At 53.5% G+C, this 18,972-nt stretch overlaps 1 protein-coding gene across 6 annotated transcripts in view; it reads left to right on the forward strand.

Moving 5' to 3' along the window:
- SLC9A5 (solute carrier family 9 member A5) overlaps window positions 1-18,972 on the forward strand; it is a 20,528-nt gene continuing 1,556 nt past the window's right edge. Inside the window, exons 1-16 of one of the 6 annotated variants that reach the window (XM_037515879.2) lie at window positions 1-23; window positions 766-896; window positions 5,110-5,412; window positions 6,893-7,056; window positions 7,238-7,316; window positions 7,624-7,801; window positions 8,286-8,506; window positions 8,727-8,929; window positions 9,171-9,260; window positions 9,358-9,428; window positions 10,126-10,255; window positions 10,720-10,808; window positions 10,938-11,064; window positions 14,941-15,111; window positions 15,601-15,670; window positions 16,312-16,446. In XM_037515879.2, the coding sequence (XP_037371776.1) occupies window positions 860-896; window positions 5,110-5,412; window positions 6,893-7,056; window positions 7,238-7,316; window positions 7,624-7,801; window positions 8,286-8,506; window positions 8,727-8,929; window positions 9,171-9,260; window positions 9,358-9,428; window positions 10,126-10,255; window positions 10,720-10,808; window positions 10,938-11,064; window positions 14,941-15,111; window positions 15,601-15,670; window positions 16,312-16,446 (2,068 nt within the window). In that variant the 5' untranslated portion in view covers window positions 1-23; window positions 766-859. Of the gene's footprint in view, window positions 283-734; window positions 897-1,843; window positions 2,084-5,109; window positions 5,413-6,892; window positions 7,057-7,237; window positions 7,317-7,623; window positions 7,802-8,285; window positions 8,507-8,726; window positions 8,930-9,170; window positions 9,261-9,357; window positions 9,429-10,125; window positions 10,256-10,719; window positions 10,809-10,937; window positions 11,065-14,940; window positions 15,112-15,600; window positions 15,671-16,311; window positions 16,447-18,972 lie in introns of those variants that run through there. The other 5 variants (XM_037515877.2, XM_054696899.1, XM_037515875.1 and 2 more) reach the window with 5 other exon arrangements.

Genomic DNA, 18,972 nt, shown 5'->3' on the forward strand with positions numbered 1-18,972 from the left:
GGGCTTCTGTGCGCTCGCGAGTGGTGAGGCTGCGGTTTCTTTCAGAGATTGTGTTCGTTAGGGCAGGTGGGGCGGGATCCTCTTCGGATCGTGGCCTGCCAGGTTTCGCTCGGTTTAGGGTCCAGATGGCCCTAATCCTGTTTGAGGGTGCACGTGGAGGGGTTTCTCTTATTGGGGGAAAGCAGATGAGTCCCATTCAGTTTGGAGAGAGAAGTGAAACCAGATTTCATTTCCAGAAAAAGGTGGCATCTTTTCCCTTCCAGTTGGGGGAAGAAGAGACAGGTACCCCTCAGTTTTAGGAAATGGGTGGATGACTCAGTTTGCTGGGGGAGTTTGTGGACTGAAATAAGGATCCCAGTAATAGTGATAATTGGATAAAGAGATTATTGGATAATCAAAGAGAGGATGTGAAACTGGGAACAGCCTGAATGATTTCACTCTAAAAAACTACTTCACTAGCCACAAGGTTGGGTGAGATGATACGCCTTAGGAGAGAAAGGAGAGAAAGGAGTAGTTATTTTCTTACACCAAACGGTACAGTGATCAAACATTAACGTTTGACAGGATGTCTCGTTTTCATTCATAAATTTTGAAACCTCAGACTTTCCGGCTTGTTCTGACTCGGGGACTGGTCTCTTCAGCAAGGAGGCAAGATGTCAGGGTAGTTAGATTTTATCCTCACTGCTGGTGGGGACTGGCTCGGGGCTGGCTTTTTTGCTGCCTCTTGCTCAAGCAAAAGACATGCTTGATTTCATTTCCTCACAGGCATATGGAATTTTCTGCATGACAGCTTCCCAGGGCCGACTGGTTCTGGTTCTAGTATTCCAGGGCCTTTGAACTTCTTCCAGCGCGTCCGACCATGGAGACAGGACCCAACATACCCCTTCGGTTCTCAGGTAGGACATGTTCCCTTCAGCTTTGGGGCCGAAGTGGGATGAATGTCCCTCAGACTGAATGAAAGTAGGAGACAGTCGTCCTCAGTTTGAGGCGAAATAAGCCGAATGCCCTTCAGGGCTGGGTTGCTGGAGCCCACTTAGTTGTAAGAGAACCGAGACCTGGATTTTCCATAGTTTAGGGAAAGAAGATAGTTTCCTTCAGTTTTATAGAAAAGGCTCCGAGAAGAGTCCCCTGCAGTTTAAGGGAAAGGGAAGTCGGGTGCTCCTCGGCTCGGGATATAAGGAGGAGCAGCCTCCTTCTCGGCCTGGAATGAGCTGGGCCTGCTCCGGGCTTTGGGGTATCTGGGGACACTGGTGACAGCTTTGTCCCTCACGGCCCTCTGGGAGCGCCCACTGCGCGTGCGCAGCTCTGGTCCGGGCGGGGGCCCAGCGGGGGTCCCGGGCTCCGCGCGCGCGGACGGCGGCGCTGCACCGCCCCCTGCCGTCTGCGCGGGGCAGCGCCGGGGCGCGCGGCCTGGGGACCCCGCGCCCCGCCGCTCCCGCCCGCGGCTGCACGCGCGGTGGAGGAGCCGGGCCCCTCCCTCCTGGACCCCGCCCCCCCAGACCCCGCTCCTCCCGCGGGCGGCCGCGGGCCCCGAGCGCGGGGCTCGGCGGTGCTCCCGGGGGGCCGTGGCCTCTCCCAGCTCCGGATCCGGGGCGGGGAGGCTCGGGAAAGGTTTGGGGGAGCCGCCGGGAAGGAGTCGGTTGCGGGACTTGGGGGAGGGCCGCATCGGGGGATTTCCCGACCAGAGGCTGGTTCGGAGGCAGGAGTTGGGGTCCGGACACGGACTCCCCGGGCGGGGTCTCGCAGTCGGGACCCGGCTGGGGGGCATCGGAGCCGGGATTGGGGGAGCGCGCCCCACGTGCCTGTGACGCGGGGGCGGCCGGGAGGCGGCGGCGGCGACGCGGGGCCGGCGGCCGCGCGGGCGGGGAGGGCGGCGAGGCGGCCGGCAGGATGCTGCGCGCCGCGGGGCCGCTGCTCGGACTGGCCCTGGCGGGGGCGCGAGCGGCCGGGGGGCCCACCCCGGAGTCGGGGTCGCCGGGCGAGCCCCCCCCGGGGCTGGCGCTCTTCCGCTGGCAGTGGCACGAAGTGGAGGCACCTTACCTGGTCGCCCTGTGGATCCTGGTGGCCAGCCTGGCTAAAATAGGTGAGTGCGTGGGTGCGCCGCGCTAGGCCGGCGGCCGGCAGCGGAGCCGCCCCCCACCCCGGCCCCCAGATCCTGGCCGGCCCCCTGCACTGTGCCCTGACTTGGATTCCGAATCCACACATCCGGGCTGTCACCCAGTTCCTGTGCCGCCGTTTGTGGGTGTCTCGCCTCTCTCCTTTTCGCGTGGGCGCGCTGAGGATGTGCCTTCTCCAAGGGCTGCCCCAGCTCGCCCAGCCCCAGCCTTAGACTCCTTTACCCTCTTTGCCTCCTCGGTTCCCCTTGCAATGTGCCCTTCTGTCCGGCCTCTCCTCCTCCACCACTTCCCAGCCTCCTGGAAACCTCCTCAGGGGGGAGGACTTGTGGGGACGTTGAGTGGATGGTGTCCCTGGTCTCCAGGGAGCAGCCTTTCCTGGAGACCATGTCCAAGTGTATTTTCTCTTCGGATTTGAACTTGCCAGTTTTCCTCCAGCCCCCCTCTCTAGCCCCCCCCCCCCGTGTGCTAGCTTTGCCTCCCCACACCCCATTTCAGGCCTACGTTCTCACTTCAAGGTATAAGAAACTTCCAGTTGTCTATGTGCTGCCTGCACCAGCTGCTTTCATCCCTCCGACCTCCTTCTGCCTGCACAACACTGAAGGCAGAGCTTGAAGAGATTCCTTTCCTTGAATAGTTACTTTTTCTTGTTCTGCCCCTTCCTCCCCACTGCTCAGCAGCCAGTGGTCCCTCCTCCTACTGAGACCCCCCTCCTTCTCCCTGTTGTGCAGGCTCCGCTGTGGGGGTGACTAATTATAGCTGAGCGTTGCTACTCACTCCCATCTATGCTGGCACAGCCTGTACTCCCATTCTCGCCAATACAGTCTTCATGTGGGAATCACACAGCCTAGAATTTGCCCCCTCTCTCCCCCAGGGACGCTGCTGGGGGGCAGTGGTGGCTTGGCATGAACGTAAGTCTCCACTCCTCGGTGGCAGACCATTAATAGCAGAAAATGGGGCTTGAAATGCCTTCGGGAAGCCTGGTTGTGCCAGAGTACAGGCTTTTGTGATGGGTTTTCGACTGCAGTGCTAGGTTGATGCAGGCTTTCGAGGTGAGGATGGAATAGGGTCCCTGTAGCAGAAGATGGGGTGCCCAAGGTAAGGATGAGTGTGGCTGGGCTTACCTTAGAGCCTAGTAGCAATGAGAGCAAGGTGGGAGGAGCCTTAGATTTGAGAACCAAGAATTGGGCTTGCGGAGAAGTCTGTGAGTTGTAGGAGAGTTCTTATTATTTAGGGTTTATAGCAATGAGTGTAGTTTCTCCAAAAATCATAGTGCTTTTCCTACTTTGAATGACATCTGTTATGGGGGTAGGAGAAGAGAGCCTCCTCATCAGCTAAAAAAAAATATATATCCTCAAGAAAGGAAGAGAAAAATTTATAGAATGTTCAGGGATACCTTCCCCCAGCTTCATTGCTAAGGGATTTTTTTTTCCTTTTTATTCAACAAGTATTTATCCTTACCCACTATGTGCCAGGTCCACTATGTGCCAGCTTCCAAAGGGCATGGTCTTGCATTGGGTGTTACACAAGCTAACATGGAGACCTTGCCTACTACCCATCACTCCAAGTTTGTGCAGGGGTAGAAGACGTTCATTCATGGTCACAGGCCCCGAGGGAGAGTAGAAACAGTTTATTTTAGGGGAGAAATGTAGGAGTGGCAATAGTGCCAGAGACCCATTTCATAACCCCTCCTCTTTTCTTTTCTTTTCTTTTCTTTTCTTTTTTTAAAGATTTATTTATTTATGCATACAAGTGCTGGGTGCAGGCCAGAGGTGTGGGGGTGAGAGAATTCACCAGAGACAGAATGGGGAACAGAACAGGCAGACTGACTGAAATACACTGCTGAGGGGAGCAGCGGGCAAGGCAGGAGAGGTCTGCTGCGCCATGTGGGTTGCTCCCTGGCTGGCTGGGGATCAAACTCATGCTGCAGTGGCTATGGCTAGCTTCATAGGTTGCGTCTTCACCCCTTGTGCCACCAGGGAGGCGCCCCCTCCTTTTTTCTTTGGCACAGATCTGTTGTCATTTCCCCCAGTCACATTTAATTAACATTTGTTGAGGACATACAATGTGCCTGACATTCCACTAGACACACTTGCACTCTATCATTTTATTCTCACCCTTTGTGATGAGTGTTTTTCCCATATTACAGGGGAAGAAATCAAAATTCAAGTAAATTAAACGATTTCCTCAAGATCACATAGTTGGAATGTGATGGAGTCAGAAGAAGAATTGGAGAGCTTCTGACTACTAGACTCAAGGCTTTTCAAACTACTGAGTCCTTAGTGAGCCATGTAATGAAAAGCATGCTGGGCTAGGAGGTCTCCCACACTCCTAGGAGGTGTAACATATGTCATGGTCCAGTTAGGGAGGCATGATGAAATAATATAATAATAGATATTTATTGAGTGCTTATAATGAAACACTATGCTGAGTGCTCTTGAGTACACGGTTCTATTTAAACCTCACAACAATCCTCTGAGACCATCACTATTTTTATTCCCATTTTGCTGATAAGAAACAGATTCAGAGAGGTGAAGCTACTGGTTCCAAGGTCACATAACTGGTAAATTAGAAAACTAGGCTTTGCACTCAGACAGTCTGACTCCAGAGGCCCTGATTTTTTACAGCTATGGTATGCATAAAAATATACCGGGTAGCATTTGCTGAAGTTCAGATAATATCTATGGATAAGGGAGATCAGAGAAGAATCCCCTGAGGATGAGCGTAGAGAGGAGGGGGCATTTCCAGAAATAGAAAAAGCAAGCCCAGGCCTAGGTTGCCATGACAGGAGCACGACAAAGCAGTCACTTGGGTGCAGTGGAGGGTTTGCCTTAGAGGCTGGAGATTCGAGGAGACCTGCGTTTCTTTTCTCCTTCTTTGGCTCCAAGATTGGGACCTTCTAAGGCTGGGAGGTTATAGGTGTGTACATGTGTGCGTGCATGCGTGTGTGCGTGTCCCATAAGCTGCTATCTCCTTTTCTCTTCTTGCATTGCAGTGTTTCACTTGTCCCGGAAGGTGACATCCCTGGTTCCTGAGAGTTGTCTACTGATTTTGCTGGGCCTGGTGCTTGGAGGCATAGTGTTGGCTGTGGCTAAGAAAGCTGAGTACCAGCTGGAACCAGGCACCTTCTTTCTCTTCCTGCTGCCTCCTATTGTGTTAGACTCGGGCTATTTCATGCCTAGCCGTCTATTTTTTGACAACTTGGGTGCCATCCTCACCTATGCCGTGGTGGGCACACTCTGGAATGCCTTCACAACAGGCGCTGCCCTCTGGGGCCTGCAGCAGGCTGGATTTGTGGGTGAGTCACCCTAAGACCTGGATTGGTGGGGGGAGGCTTTGCCAGACTCATCACCTGTTCCCAGCTCCCTTCCCCAGCCCTGGAGAGCCCACGTTGGTGAGAACCAGTCCCTGAATGCTCATCTTGGGTCCCTCCCCACTGAAGTGCAAGGCAACACTCCAGATGGGCCTGCAGCCTTCATTCAGGTCTCTGCCAGTCGAGTTTGGGCTCCTGCAGCGTGACAGCTGAGCAAGGGCCTGGCTCCCAGCTGTGTGTGGGCTGCCGAGGCTGGGAAGCCTGTTACCACTTTGCTGCCTCTTGCCCTCTGTTGCCACTCTGCCACTTACCAGTCCTGCTCCCCTGAGACATAGTTCACCTCTCCTGCCACGGCCTGCTGTCCTACTTCTGTCCAGGCCACATCAGAGTGGTTTTCTATTTTTATTATTTTTAATAAATACATATTACACATCCACAGAATGCAAGGCCCTACGCGGTGTGTCCTCTTTACTTATCCCATTGGTTCTGTTGGGGTAAAAGTTGTCTCACTTCATGGAATAGGAAATAAAGACCCTTCAACTCAGTTGGCATCAGGCCCAAGGTTAGCAGGAGAGGACTTTGCCTTCGGGCTGCCCAGTCCTGGCATCTCCTTCCTCATCTCCTGCCCCCACCCCCCAATCCATTCAACCCTGAATGTTGATAATTCAGACTTCTTCCAAGTTGCCAGGGGAGGTTTGCAGTTTCTATTTGGGGACTCTAACCTGATTTCCATGACGGGTTAGAACTCTTTGGGGCAGGAAGGGGAGGGAGGGTATAAATTGCCATCATCATTACAGTAATCCCAATAGTAGGTTAGTTTTTGGGCACTCACAATGTCTCAGGCATGGGCTCAATAATTTAGGCAGGTGCTGTTATTCCCAGTACGTGCATGAGGAAACTGAGGCTCCCAGAGATTATATAACAAATTCAAGCCCCACCTGCGGTGCGTTTCTTACTCGATTCAGCCCTCATAGCCCCTCCCACCCCTGACAATCGTGAGTGTCACATCGTTTAGACTGACAACCACAGGTGTGGAAAAAAGTGTTCTCTTTTGTTCTTCTCCCTCATAAAGCCAGTCAGCAGCCAGTTTCCACCTGCTGGTGGTTATTATTACTGTTGCTGCAGTTTTTATTGTCAGTGCCACCTTAGCATGTCAGGTTACATGGAGTGTCTTAGCCCTCTCCCGGGTTGATTTCTGTAGCAGTCTTGTGAGGTAGGCAGAGGAGGAGGTATGGCTGAGAGAAGTCAGGTGACAATGACAGAGCCAACACCACGGAGCTGGTAAGTGGCAAAGCCAGGCCTCCGGCTCGAGTCTCCTGACCTGCAGGCCACAGTTCTCTTCACCATCCCAAGTCATTTTCTGACATCCTGGTGTTAGCAGTAGGGCAGAGTCTGGGCTTGGGGCCAGGAGACTGTGGGAGACTCAATACCTCACCAATAACTGTCCCTCATGTGTTCTTGAAAGCCCCTCGGGTGCAGGCTGGCCTGCTGGACTTCCTGCTGTTCGGAAGCCTTATCTCAGCAGTGGACCCCGTGGCCGTGCTGGCTGTCTTTGAGGAGGTGCATGTCAATGAGACTCTGTTTATCATCGTCTTTGGCGAGTCCCTGCTCAATGATGCTGTCACCGTGGTGAGAATGCTCATAGCTGCCAATCCCTGACCCCAGGCTGCCTCTCTCTGACCAGCAGATCCAACCCCGCCTCCTCCCCACACTGGGTGTCCTGGGGAAGAAATATGGTCTCAGCTTCCACCCTGTTTCAGCAGTTCCCACTGCTCTACGCCTCGCTCCTGACGTTTTTCTCCTCACTCAGGTGCTGTACAAGGTCTGCAACTCCTTCGTGGAGATGGGCTCTGCCAACGTGCAGGCCACTGACTACCTGAAGGGAGTCGGTCAGTATTTCCCCCCTCTCGGCCAGCACTGGAGATCTGCCACCCCTGGGTTGCTGAGCATCCCCTAGCCCCCACCCCATCAGGGTGGGGGAGGCTGTTCAGATTGCCTTAGTCCTGTCCCTCCTCTATGGAGAAGTGGGGCCCTGAGGACCTGAGGAGGGGCTTCCCTGGGATCCTGGCTCTGGGATCTTGACCCCGGGGAGTGTAGTGGGCATCATCTTCCACTCCCTGCCAGGCAGCAGTCTTATCAGCCCCCCAGGGTGGGGTCCGGGCCAGGGGTCATGCTGACACCCCACTCCTCCCCCAGCCTCCCTGTTTGTGGTCAGTCTGGGCGGGGCAGCCGTGGGCTTAGTCTTTGCCTTCCTCCTGGCCCTGACCACACGCTTCACCAAGCGGGTCCGCATCATCGAGCCGCTGCTGGTCTTCCTCCTCGCCTACGCAGCCTACCTCACTGCTGAGATGGCCTCGCTCTCCGCCATTCTTGCGTGAGTCCCGGGGGCCCTGCAGGCAGGCAGCAGGGAGGCGGGCACAGAGCATGCTTGTCCCTCACGTGGACAGCAGCAGGACCCTAGGGAGTCTGTAGGTTGCCCAGAGTCAGTCTGGTAGTGGGAAACTCAAGCTTCCTTGGGGAGACAATAAGGCTCAGGTAATGTTCTAGGATATGCCTCCAGAACTGTCTTGGGCACCCCAGAACCCAAGCTTCTCTACCTGAAGTGCTCTCCGGGGTGCGGGCTGAGCTGCAAGTGGACTCCAAGACTGGCGCTGGTGGCCATGGCACTCCAGGTGTGCCTCAGAGCGCGGTAGTCAGAGCCTGTTCCTCCCACCTTCCCCGCCAGGGGGCGCAGAGTGGCAGGCCTGGAGATGGGCTATCCTGGGAGGGTCTCCGCGCCTCCCTGAGAGTCCTGTACCGCAGAGGCTGTGCCTCCTTCACCCCTCCTCACCTGCCCTCTGTCTCCATTCCCCTCCCAGGGTGACTATGTGTGGCCTGGGCTGTAAGAAGTACGTGGAGGCCAACATCTCCCATAAGTCACGCACAGCTGTCAAATACACGATGAAGACTCTAGCCAGCTGCGCAGAGACCGTCATCTTCATGCTGCTCGGCATCTCGGCCGTGGACTCTTCTAAGTGGGCCTGGGACTCGGGGCTGGTGCTGGGCACCCTCTTCTTCATCCTGTTCTTCCGAGCTCTCGGTATTGCCGGCGCTCTCTGCCTTCCTATTCTCCTTCCTGCCCCGTCCCCCTACACCTCAGCCCAATCCGAGTCCACCTCCTTGTCAACTCCTAAACCTCCCCTTGCTGCTCCCCCCGACCCCCCAGCCCCTGTCCAACCTTAGCTCAGATACTCGGTACTATTCACTCCGGTGCCCTCACCCCCAACGCCCTGCTGCCCCCGGCCTCCCTCCCGCTGTAGGCGTAGTCCTGCAGACGTGGGTGCTGAATCAGTTCCGGCTGGTCCCTCTGGACAAGATTGACCAGGTGGTGATGTCCTATGGGGGCCTGCGGGGGGCCGTGGCCTTCGCTCTCGTCATCCTACTGGACAGGACCAAGGTCCCTGCCAAAGACTACTTTGTGGCCACCACGATTGTGGTGGTCTTCTTCACAGTCATTGTGCAGGTGGGAGAGCCCCCCTCCTGCCCCCGAGGCTGGCGGGAGAGGGTCTGGCAGGCCTTGGGGGAGGCTTGGGGCCTCTGGGACAAGGGCTCCTTTTCTGGTTGTGGGGCTGCAGGGGCCCGAGCTGCCGGAGCTGGAGTGCAGTGAAGTGGGGTGCTGGAGCTGAGTCCTGATGGTGGGGAGAGAAAGGAGAGAGGCAGTGGGGAGCCAGCTAGGGCGGAGCTCACCTACTGCCTGTCTGTAGGGCTTGACCATCAAACCACTGGTCAAGTGGCTGAAGGTGAAGAGGAGTGAGCATCACAAGCCCACCCTGAACCAGGAGCTGCATGAGCACGTGGGTACCAGAGCCCCATCCCTCCACCTGTCCCTCTTTCCCCTCTCCTATTTTGAGCGGAGTCCTGATCCAGTCCCCCTACCCACCCCCCTTCTAGACTTTTGACCACATTCTGGCTGCAGTGGAGGACGTTGTGGGGCACCATGGCTACCACTACTGGAGGGACAGGTGAGGGAGCTACCCCGAGGCTCCTTCAGCAGCCGCCCCACCAGCCAGGGCAGTCTGGGGCATGTGCCACTCTTCTGAGAAGGGACACAGCCAGGCTCAGGCGGGGTGGCCTCTGCCTGAAGCCCTTCAGTGGCACCCCAGTTCCCTCAGGATAAGACAAGGTCCCAGGGAGGCCTGCCTGGCCCTGCATGGTCTGGCACCTGCCTGACTCCAGCCTCATCGTGCTCTGCTCTGTCTTTGACTGTCTGCCTGCTAATCACATGAACGCTGGGGTAGAACCTCAGATTCCACCATGCTCCCCTGTCCCTGGGACCTCTGCACATGTTCTCTCTACCAGAACACTCCCTGACTCCTCACCGATATAGCCTGTTCATCTTTCAGATGTCACTGTAGGCACTGATCCTTAAGAGGCCTTCCCTGGCCTCCCTGACTAGGGCAAATCCCTCTCATCCTCTGTAATTATCCATGGTGATTCTTGTCATGGTTGCAATTTTATAGTTATTTGTGATACAATTAGTGGCAGGCTTTCCCCTAACACTGTAAACTCCACAAAGGCAGGGACTAAGATTCTTCCTGCCTGAGGCCCTAACTGAGAGAGCCATCCCAGCACTGGGGGTACCCCTGACCGGTCTTAGGGAGGGCCAGTCGGCCGGGCCTTGGGAATGGTACTCAGGGCCGGGTCTGGCATCCTCTGTAGGTGGGAGCAGTTTGACAAGAAGTACCTGAGTCAGCTGCTGATGCGGCGGTCAGCCTACCGCATCCGGGACCAGATCTGGGATGTGTACTACAGGCTCAACATCCGGGATGCCATCAGCTTCGTGGACCAGGTGGGCTGGCAGTCAGTGGTGGGTGGGCAGGTGGCAAGGCCCAATTGAGAAAGACAGGAAGGGGCGACAAGCAGGCAGGCCCTGAGCAGGAAGTTGGGAATTCCCAGTAGACTCTGTGGTCTGGTGCAGTGGCAGACGAGGAACCAGCGTGGCCTGACGCTGACACTTAAGAGTCTGGCAGGCAATACAGAGAGGCAAGAAACAGCTGGACTCTGGAGCCAGCAGATGTGGTTCAGTTCTTACCACTTACCGGCTTATGACCTTGGGTATGTCACTTACCCTCAGTGAGCCTCAGCTTCCTCAACTGTAAGAAAGGGGGAGTTAGAGTTTACTAAGCGCCTAGTGCAGTACCTGCATATCCAAAGAACAAAATAAGTGTTGATGATTGTGATTCTTTTTATGATCCTCCACTGTCTATGCCCCTCCATCTCACTGCTATCTGGCTTGTGTCTTGGCCCCTGCAGGGAGGCCACGTCTTGTCCTCCACCGGGCTCACTCTGCCCTCTATGCCCAGCCGCAATTCCGTGGCAGAGACCTCTGTCACCAACCTGCTGTAAGTCCTTGGGCTCCCTTCCCCACCCTCTAGCTTCCCTCTCTTGGGTTATTTCTCTCTGAATCTCGCCTCTCCCTGGCCTGTGCCTCCTGGCCCCTCCCCAGCACACATGTTCCCTGCCTCCCGCAGGAGGGAGAGTGGCAGCGGAGCGTGTCTGGATCTGCAGGTGATTGACACAGTACGCAGTGGCCGGGACCGTGAGGATGCTGTGATGCACCATCTGCTCTGTGGAGGCCTCTACAAGCCACGCCGCAGGGTGAGAGCAGGCAGGGCATGGGAGTGCGGCAGGGGAGTGGTGGGTGGGCCAGGGAGCTCAAGAGGCGGTTGGCACTGGCTGGTGGAGAGCTAGTGTTGCCCAGTTGAAGAGTGTGGGCTTCACCTTATCCGTAATAACCTTCAGCTTTTTTTTTTTCTTCTGAGAAAGGGCTCAGTCTGATACAAGCACTGTTTAAGGATGCCTCCTCTGCTAGCTGAGTGCAGTTCAGATTGGAGGGGGTGAGTTGAGAGGCTGGGAGAACTGAGTATGGAGGGGAGAGGAACACAGAGGCCTGGGTGATTGGTCTCGAAGGTAGGGGAGAGCGGGAGATACAGTACAGAGGGCTTGATGGGGTGACAGACAGAAGCAGAAGTGCTGAGAAGCCCATGGGACCAGCTTGGCATGGGGAAGGCAGACATCTGTTTTAGGTGATGTGAGTTAGTCCAACGCAGATCATGAAGCTGTGGCGCTGGATCCAGGAGAGAATCTATTGCAAGCCCACAAGGGGGCAGCAGGCCATTACCTTGAACCTTTCAGAACAGGGAAGGCAGCTGTTACCAATCCTGGAGGTTTTTAATGAGGCAGTTTCTACCGTTGAATCAGATTTGGCTTCCTTTAACTTGCTCCCGCTGGTCCTGATTTGACCTTTGCGGCTCTGCAGAATAAATTTTCAAAGGTTTTGAGACAGCTCCCTTGCACACAGGCCTGCCTGCCCTCAGGCCGGCATCTCTGTCTCTCATGCATTTCTCTGATCATGAGAAATGAGGCTCAGAATGGAAGATGCTGCTCTAGTTGTGACTGACCAGGGCAGAGCACAGGGGCCATCTTACCCTTCTAGTTCTAGAATTTGCCATCTTCTTCCCACTGCCCAGAGTCCCTCCTGCTTTGGCTCACCACCCTGGGGCCCCATACTATCTTATAGTCAGGCACACCTCCTTTGCCCCCAATGTCTTCCTCAGTTAATGGCTGTTAAATCCTGCCTTATCCAACATGTGGATTTTTTGTTTGGGTCTATTTACTTTTTTCTTCATGGAACATTTTGGTCATTCACAAAACCAGAGAGAATAAAATATTTATCCATCACTCAGCTCTAATAACGATCAATACACAGTTAATCTTTACTCCCACCAAGCCCCATCCATATTTTATTATCTTAAACCAAACTCCAGACATATTTCTCTACATGGCAAGAAACTTTTACAGAAATATCACCATAGTACCATTATCACATACAATAAATATCTAACTTGTCACAGCAACCAGCCAGTCAGTATTCAGTAAGTGTCTTTCCCCAGATGGTTTGCTTAAACCAGGATCCAAGTGAAGTCCACACTTTGTATTTGGTAAATATGACTCATTAAAAAAAAAATCTATACCAGTTCCTTCTCTCTCCCCTTTCCCTTTGCTATTTATTTATTGAAGAAACTGGATACTTTGTCTTAGAGAATTTCCCATTTTATAAATGTCCCTGATTGTATTCTTTTTTTTAAAAAAAGATTTATATATTTATGCATATAAGAACTGGGGCACAGGCCAGAGGTGCAGGGGGTGAGAGGATTCACCAGAGACAGAGTGGGGAACAGAACAGGCAGACCGACTGAAATCCACTGCTGAGGGGAGCAGCAGGTGAGACAGGAGAGGTTTGCTGCGCCATGTGGGTTGCTCCCTGGCTGGCTGGGGAATCGAACTTATGTTGCAGTGACTTGCAATAGCTTGATAGCGCTGTCTTTAACCCCTGCGCCACCAGGTAGGCCCTGTCCCTGATTGTATTCTAATAGTGGGCTTTACCATGTTCCTTCAGCCCTTGTATTTCCTGGTAGCAAAATCTACATCCTGGTCAGAGTCAGGAACATTCAGTAGGTAATGTAATGTATTTCTTATCACATCAGGAAATACAAAATGATTGGTGGTCTTTGTGTGTGTGTGTGTATGTGTGTGTGTGTGTAAGACTAGTGAATGGGTTCAGTGCAACTAGTTCTAGTGTGGTCATTTAAGGAAAAACAAAAACTAAAGTAAGACGTTGCTTACCCCTGTTAAATATCATCTCGTTCGATTCAGCCCATCATTCCATCACTGGATCCCACGTCTGCCACCAAATATCTCCTCAGATTCACCTCATATGAAGGTTTGCTGAGCCTGTTAACTTTGCATCCATCCAAAGCAGCATAAAATTGTTGAACAGGACAGAGCTGAGACAGAACCCTGTGGCACGGTACTAAAGACTTTCCTCCAGACTGACCTGGCTCAAGCATTTTGGGGTACACTTACTTGACCAGTTCTGAATCCACTTAGTTATATCCTAAAACAATCCACATTCTTCATAAACATTTCACTCTAGAGAGTCTAAGTATCTAGAGATGGAAGATTATAGTTTATGAGAGGGAGAATTTCTGGAGATAAAGATTTGGAAGCTATCTGTAGCAAGGTTTCCTCTCTTGGCTACATCAGCTTTCCCTGGGGAGCTTGCTAGAAGACATATTCCTGGCTTCACCTCCTAGAGATTCCGATTCTGTAACATGGAAAGAGATAGAAGAAACTCCTCTTACTGTCCCCTCAGGATTCAAATGCAGCTGGCCTGAAAGGGCTGGTGTTTGGGAAGTGCAGATCTCCATCACTGAGCTACTGAAGCTGAGAGAATGGATCGATTTGCTGGGGAGACTCTTTAGAGGGGAGAGAGGAAGGCCAAGGACAGCACTGTGGGGAAGAGCACATGAAAGAAAAGGAAGGGGATCCAGCAGAGGAGGGGAGAAGGAACATTTGGAGAAGCAGTAGCAGATGGTGTCCTGGAGGCTGGGCCGGGAGGGCTGGATGCTGCACAGAGGCCAGGCCTGTGACTAACCTGAGGCCCCGGGCACCAGAGGACAGAAGGCAGTGCTGTGGAGTTGCAGGGCCTCCGTGGCGTTTCTGGTATCTCAGGAAATAATGGGCAGGAGGGGAAATGCAGAATCAGAGAGCAAGAGGAGGTGCTAGTGTGGCTTTCATTGAGGAGGTGAGGGCAGGAGCATACTCAAAAGCAGAAGGGTGGAGGCCAGTGGTGAGGGAAGGCGATTGGGGGAGTCAGAAATAGGAGGGGGAAGGGAACTGAGGAGGCAGGAAGGACCGAGCTGAGCGAAGTGAGGCTGGGGTTGGAGAGGGATGAGTTGTCTGAAGGAGCTGGACGCCTTTACTCCCAGGAGTGAGGGGTACCTCAGGTGAGTATGTAGAAGAGGGTAGATGGGAGACTTGAAGGGTGCTCTTAGAACTGGTTCAGGGGAGCAGAAAATAGTAAGAAGTGTAGGGAAGGACCAGACTGGGAAGCGAGGCCAGACAGGCTGATTTGGAGCCCACTGGCAGGACTTGGGGGGATGGTTGCTAGGTGATAAAAAGGCTGTGAAGCCAGGGAGGGCAGCGTGGAGGTGGTCTAGGTGAGAGTGGGGTGGGCTTGGTGTAAGAAGTCGGAAGCAGCACCCTGAGGGGTGGGGGTGGTGGTGGTGGCTACCGCCACGGCAGCTGGGCAGCTCCAGCAGGAGAGAGAATCCTGTGTAGCCAGAGGGGACCAGTGGGCCAGATCCTACATGGAGCTGCAAAGAGGGAAATGGCCCCTCATGGGCTCATAGTAGCCCCCAGGGACAGGAGACCTGTCCTCTGACTCTTGTGCCTTCAAAGCGGAGACTTAGGAAAGGCCTGGAGGCATCTGGGGTAGGAGGTTCTGGGGTGAAAGAAAGTTTCCCCGTGAGCTGAGAATACAGTGTCGCCTGTGTTCTTTCGTTTTGCTTTTTAATCCCCGGTTGGTACTGGAAAAACTGGGCTGGCCAGGGCCGAGGGCTGGGGCCGTGGCCCGGGGTTCCGTGGGGGCCATGGCAGCGGCCTCACGCAGGGCGGGGCTATCATTGGCAGTACAAAGCCGGCTGCAGCCGCCACTTCATCTCGGAGGAGGCCCAGGAGCGGCAGGACAAGGAGGTCTTCCAGCAGAACATGAAGCGGCGGCTGGAGTCCTTTAAGTCCACCAAGCACAACATCTGCTTCACCAAGAACAAGCCGCGACCACGCAAGGCCGGCCGCAAGAAGGCACGTGTTTTCCCTGGGCTCCTGTTGGGGGCTGGAGACTGACAGCACGCAGTCTGAGCCCCCGTGTGTGGGAGTCCAGGCCAGAGGGGCTCTAGTAGGATAATCCTTAGGCACTTGGTGGCTGTGGTAGCTTGGGTTCCCTTTTGCATCTTCCTGGAGCCCCAGGAGGGTCAGGTGAGGCCTTCAGAGGATGGTCAGCCTCATGGACCCATGGTCTCCCGAAGGAGGCAGCAGAACATCCTCTCAGAGGTGAAACAAGCAGGAGCCCCTAAGTCAGCCCCTAAGGCTGCTGAAGGGTGATCCCTTGCTGGGGCATCGGATACTCTGACTCCACACTTGCCTGGGGTGGGGTTGCAAAGGGATACCGGAACCACTGGGATGGACACAGATGCTCTCCAGGCAGCCTGTCCTTCTGTTGACCCTGTGGGTAGGCAGGGCTGGGGTTTGGCACTAGAGCCAGAGGCTTAGGGTATTTTTCTTGGCCCTCAGAAGGACGGTGTGGCTAGCACGGAGGCTACCAATGGGAAACCACCTCGAGACCTGGGCCTTCAAGACACAGGCAAGCCAGGAGCAGGGGTAGGCTGAGGGAGGGCAGGCCAGAATGGTGGAGGGACCTCTCTGTGCTGCATCCAGCACACAAGCTGGAGCCCTCAGGGACTAGTGGGGCACACTTGACTTCAAAGTTGCAAGTGCTCAAAGCAGGCATTAAACAACTGTGACAGGTGTCTACTAGCTACTTACACGCTGTAGGCCCTGAGGACTGGACAGGGTCATGGAGAAGGAGAGCTGGGTCTGGGCCTTGAAGGGCAGGCAGGCACTGGGGTCCGGTGTCCTGTCTGCAAAACCAGCAGGAGTTTGGATGAGCTGAACATGGACAGTCCTGCCAGCACCCCAAAATGTTCCTGTTTTCAGTTGGTGTGGGGTCTGGGGCTGCGGGGAGAAGTTGGGGAAGCTGGACAGTGTGGCACCCCTGGTGGCTTCCTCTGAAGACTCTGCTATCCCTGATTGTCCCCTTGGGCTCTGCATCTCACTCCCTTCCTCTCAAGCCCGCCGGCCCCCAAGCTGGTGCTAAAGTGGCCCAAGGAGAAAGCAGACGGCTCTGCCAACCGTGGGCTCTGCCTGGGGGGATAGAGAGCAGGTTCGGGCTTGCGTGGTAGCTGCTGGGCCAGCTGCCCCCATTCAGCTCTTGTCCCTGTTCAGCTGCTGTCATCTTAACGGTGGAGTCAGAGGACGAGGAGGAGAGTGACAGTTCGGAGACAGAGAAGGAAGATGACGAGGGGATCATCTTTGTGGCTCGGGCCACCAGTGAGGTTCTCCAGGAGGGCAAAGTCTCAGGTAATGGCTTCCCCTGCCCGCTCCCTCTGGAGCAAGCTACAGCTGCATAGCTGCCTTCCTCTGCCTTCTCTCTGGGCCGCTTCTTCTACTCTGACTTATTCACCACCCAGGAATGACTGAAGGTCTCCTTGTATCAGACCCCAGACATACATGATTGGATTCACTCCTTCCAACAAACAAGATGGGGAAACTGAGCTCATAGAACTAAAGGGACTTGGGACTTTTCCAGTGTCCCACAGCAGACGCAGAGCTTGAACCTGCCCCATCTGATTGCAGAGCCCACAGCCTTTGCCCAGCCTCGCTGGCAGTCTGTTGAGGAATAGGAAGCGACTAGCAAACCTGACTCTGTTGCACCCAAGTTCAGCAAACCTTCCCTCAGGGAGAGCCCCCAGGGTGGCAGCCTAAATCCTAAATCCATCAAAACGAATTTAGAGGGAGGAGTCTAAATCCATCCACATAGAGTTATGGGGGCTAAAAAACACATGGGGACACCTAACTCAATGCTCATCCTCACTGCTACTTGGCTCAAGCACCCTCATGTTTTTAAAAAATATTTTATTATAGAAAATTTCAAAATGCACCAGATACCACAGTAAAGGAAACTCTCATTGATCCATTACCCAGCTTCATTGATGACCCACCTATAACTGATCTTATTTCATCTCACCTAAGCCTATCTCCTCCCTGGGTTCTTTTGAAGTAAATCTCAAACATCCCATCATTGTATCAGTAAATACTTCAGCATCATCTCCAAAAGATAAGGATTTTCTTAGAGAATATAACCCTAATACCGTATCATATCTAAAACGGGTGTCTTCAAATGGCCAAAAACTGGTCAGAGTGCCCTGATTAATTTTTTTTTCTATAATTTGTTCAAATAAAAATCCAGCAAGGCCCACGCATGGCATTTGGGCGACAGGTCTTTTTCCGTCTCTAGCACTACTCCTCAAGTGGTTCTCAAGGAGGCAGTGGAGAGATTTTTTTCCCCCCAGGGGACACTGGGCGATGTCTGGAGATATTTTTGGTTGTCAGAACTGGAGGTATGGGCTTGCGCTGAGTGGGTGGAGGCCGGGGATGCTGCTAAGCATCCTACAGTGCATGGGACGGCCTCTCACAACAAAGAAGGTACCTGTTCCAGCATGTCAGTGGGGTCAAGCTTGACTTATCGGTCTCTCCCACCTACTTCCTTTTCCTTAACAGCTATTTAGTGAAAGAACCTGGTTATCTGTCCCACAGTCATTTCCAATCTCCCGATCTGGGTTTTGCTGCTTGCATCCCCAAGGTGGTGTTTAACATGTTTCCCTGCCTCTTATTTCCTTTAAACCAGTCATTAAATCTAGATCAGATTTCCGTTCTAATTTTTGGTCTGAATACTCTGTAGGTGGTGGTGGCCGTGGGCTACTGATTACATCACATCAGGAAGCACATGCCATCTGGCTGTTTTTCTGGGCTATTAGCCTGAGCCACCCATTGTCAAGTTCCCCATCAGCTTTTCATCACATGTTTTTTTATTGATGATCTGATCCAACATGTTGCTAGAGCCAACATTTTATTAGGGGTTGCACAATGGTGTTATTCTACATCTATTTTTTCATCTTCATTTATTAGGAATTCTCCTATGAAGAAAAAATTCTGCATGGTAATGACTCATATTTTGAGATACATTTCATACAGGAAAGAATGAATAAATGCTTGGTTTTTTTCCATTTTTATTTATCAATTTTTAGATCGATCAGTTAGTTCTCTAGCATCCTCCAAAGACGAATACTGAAGTTTTTTCTTGATCTAGTTTCGTTTGGCATTGTTAAAACGGACTAGTTTGGATCTTTCGAGAGCAGTAGTTTTACTTTCAATCTTGGCATCCATACCTCTCATAACATGCTCGCCCAAGTGTATTGGACTATGTAGCATTTATCAATGAGCAGACATACACTGAGCACCTATTAAATGCAAGACACTGCTCAACTTCGGAGAGCAGGGGCTGATGGGTGAGTGCCAGAGGGTTTCACTTTCCCAGGTTTCCTCTCTGAGGACCTCAGCCTTCCTGTCATGGAGTGGCTGAGCCTTCCCTCCTGGCTGCCAGTGATTCTGGGCTCCTCAGCTCATATCTCTTCTGTTCTGTCTTCCCTGTTGTGGCCCGGCCTTGGCCTGCTATTAGGTTTGCATGAGCTCATGTTCCTGGGGTTGGTGGGAGCTCAGGCAGGGTGCCCAGCTGCAAAGCCTTTGGCTTCTTTGCCCTCCCTGCCATTGCATCCTCGCTGCTGTCTGGGATGGGCTTGGTGGGATGTGGTTTCTGAGGCCGGTGCCGCAAGAGGGTGGGGACTGAATGCACGTGGGGCTTCTCTCCTGCCTGTCTCCTGCTTTCTCCTGGTTTAGTTATTGACACTTGTTCAGCAGGTATTTGTTAAGCAAGTACTATGTGCCCGGCCCCATGCTAGGTGCTAGCAGTTCCACAGAGAGCAAAGCCAGTTGTGTTTCCCCTCAGCAAAGCTTTCATCAAATTCACCAAAGAATCGCATAAATAGA

This window comes from Talpa occidentalis, unplaced genomic scaffold (genome assembly GCF_014898055.3).
Source record: "Talpa occidentalis isolate TD23 unplaced genomic scaffold, MPIMG_talOcc4v2.1 talOcc4.17, whole genome shotgun sequence".
Taxonomy (NCBI): domain Eukaryota; kingdom Metazoa; phylum Chordata; class Mammalia; order Eulipotyphla; family Talpidae; genus Talpa; species Talpa occidentalis.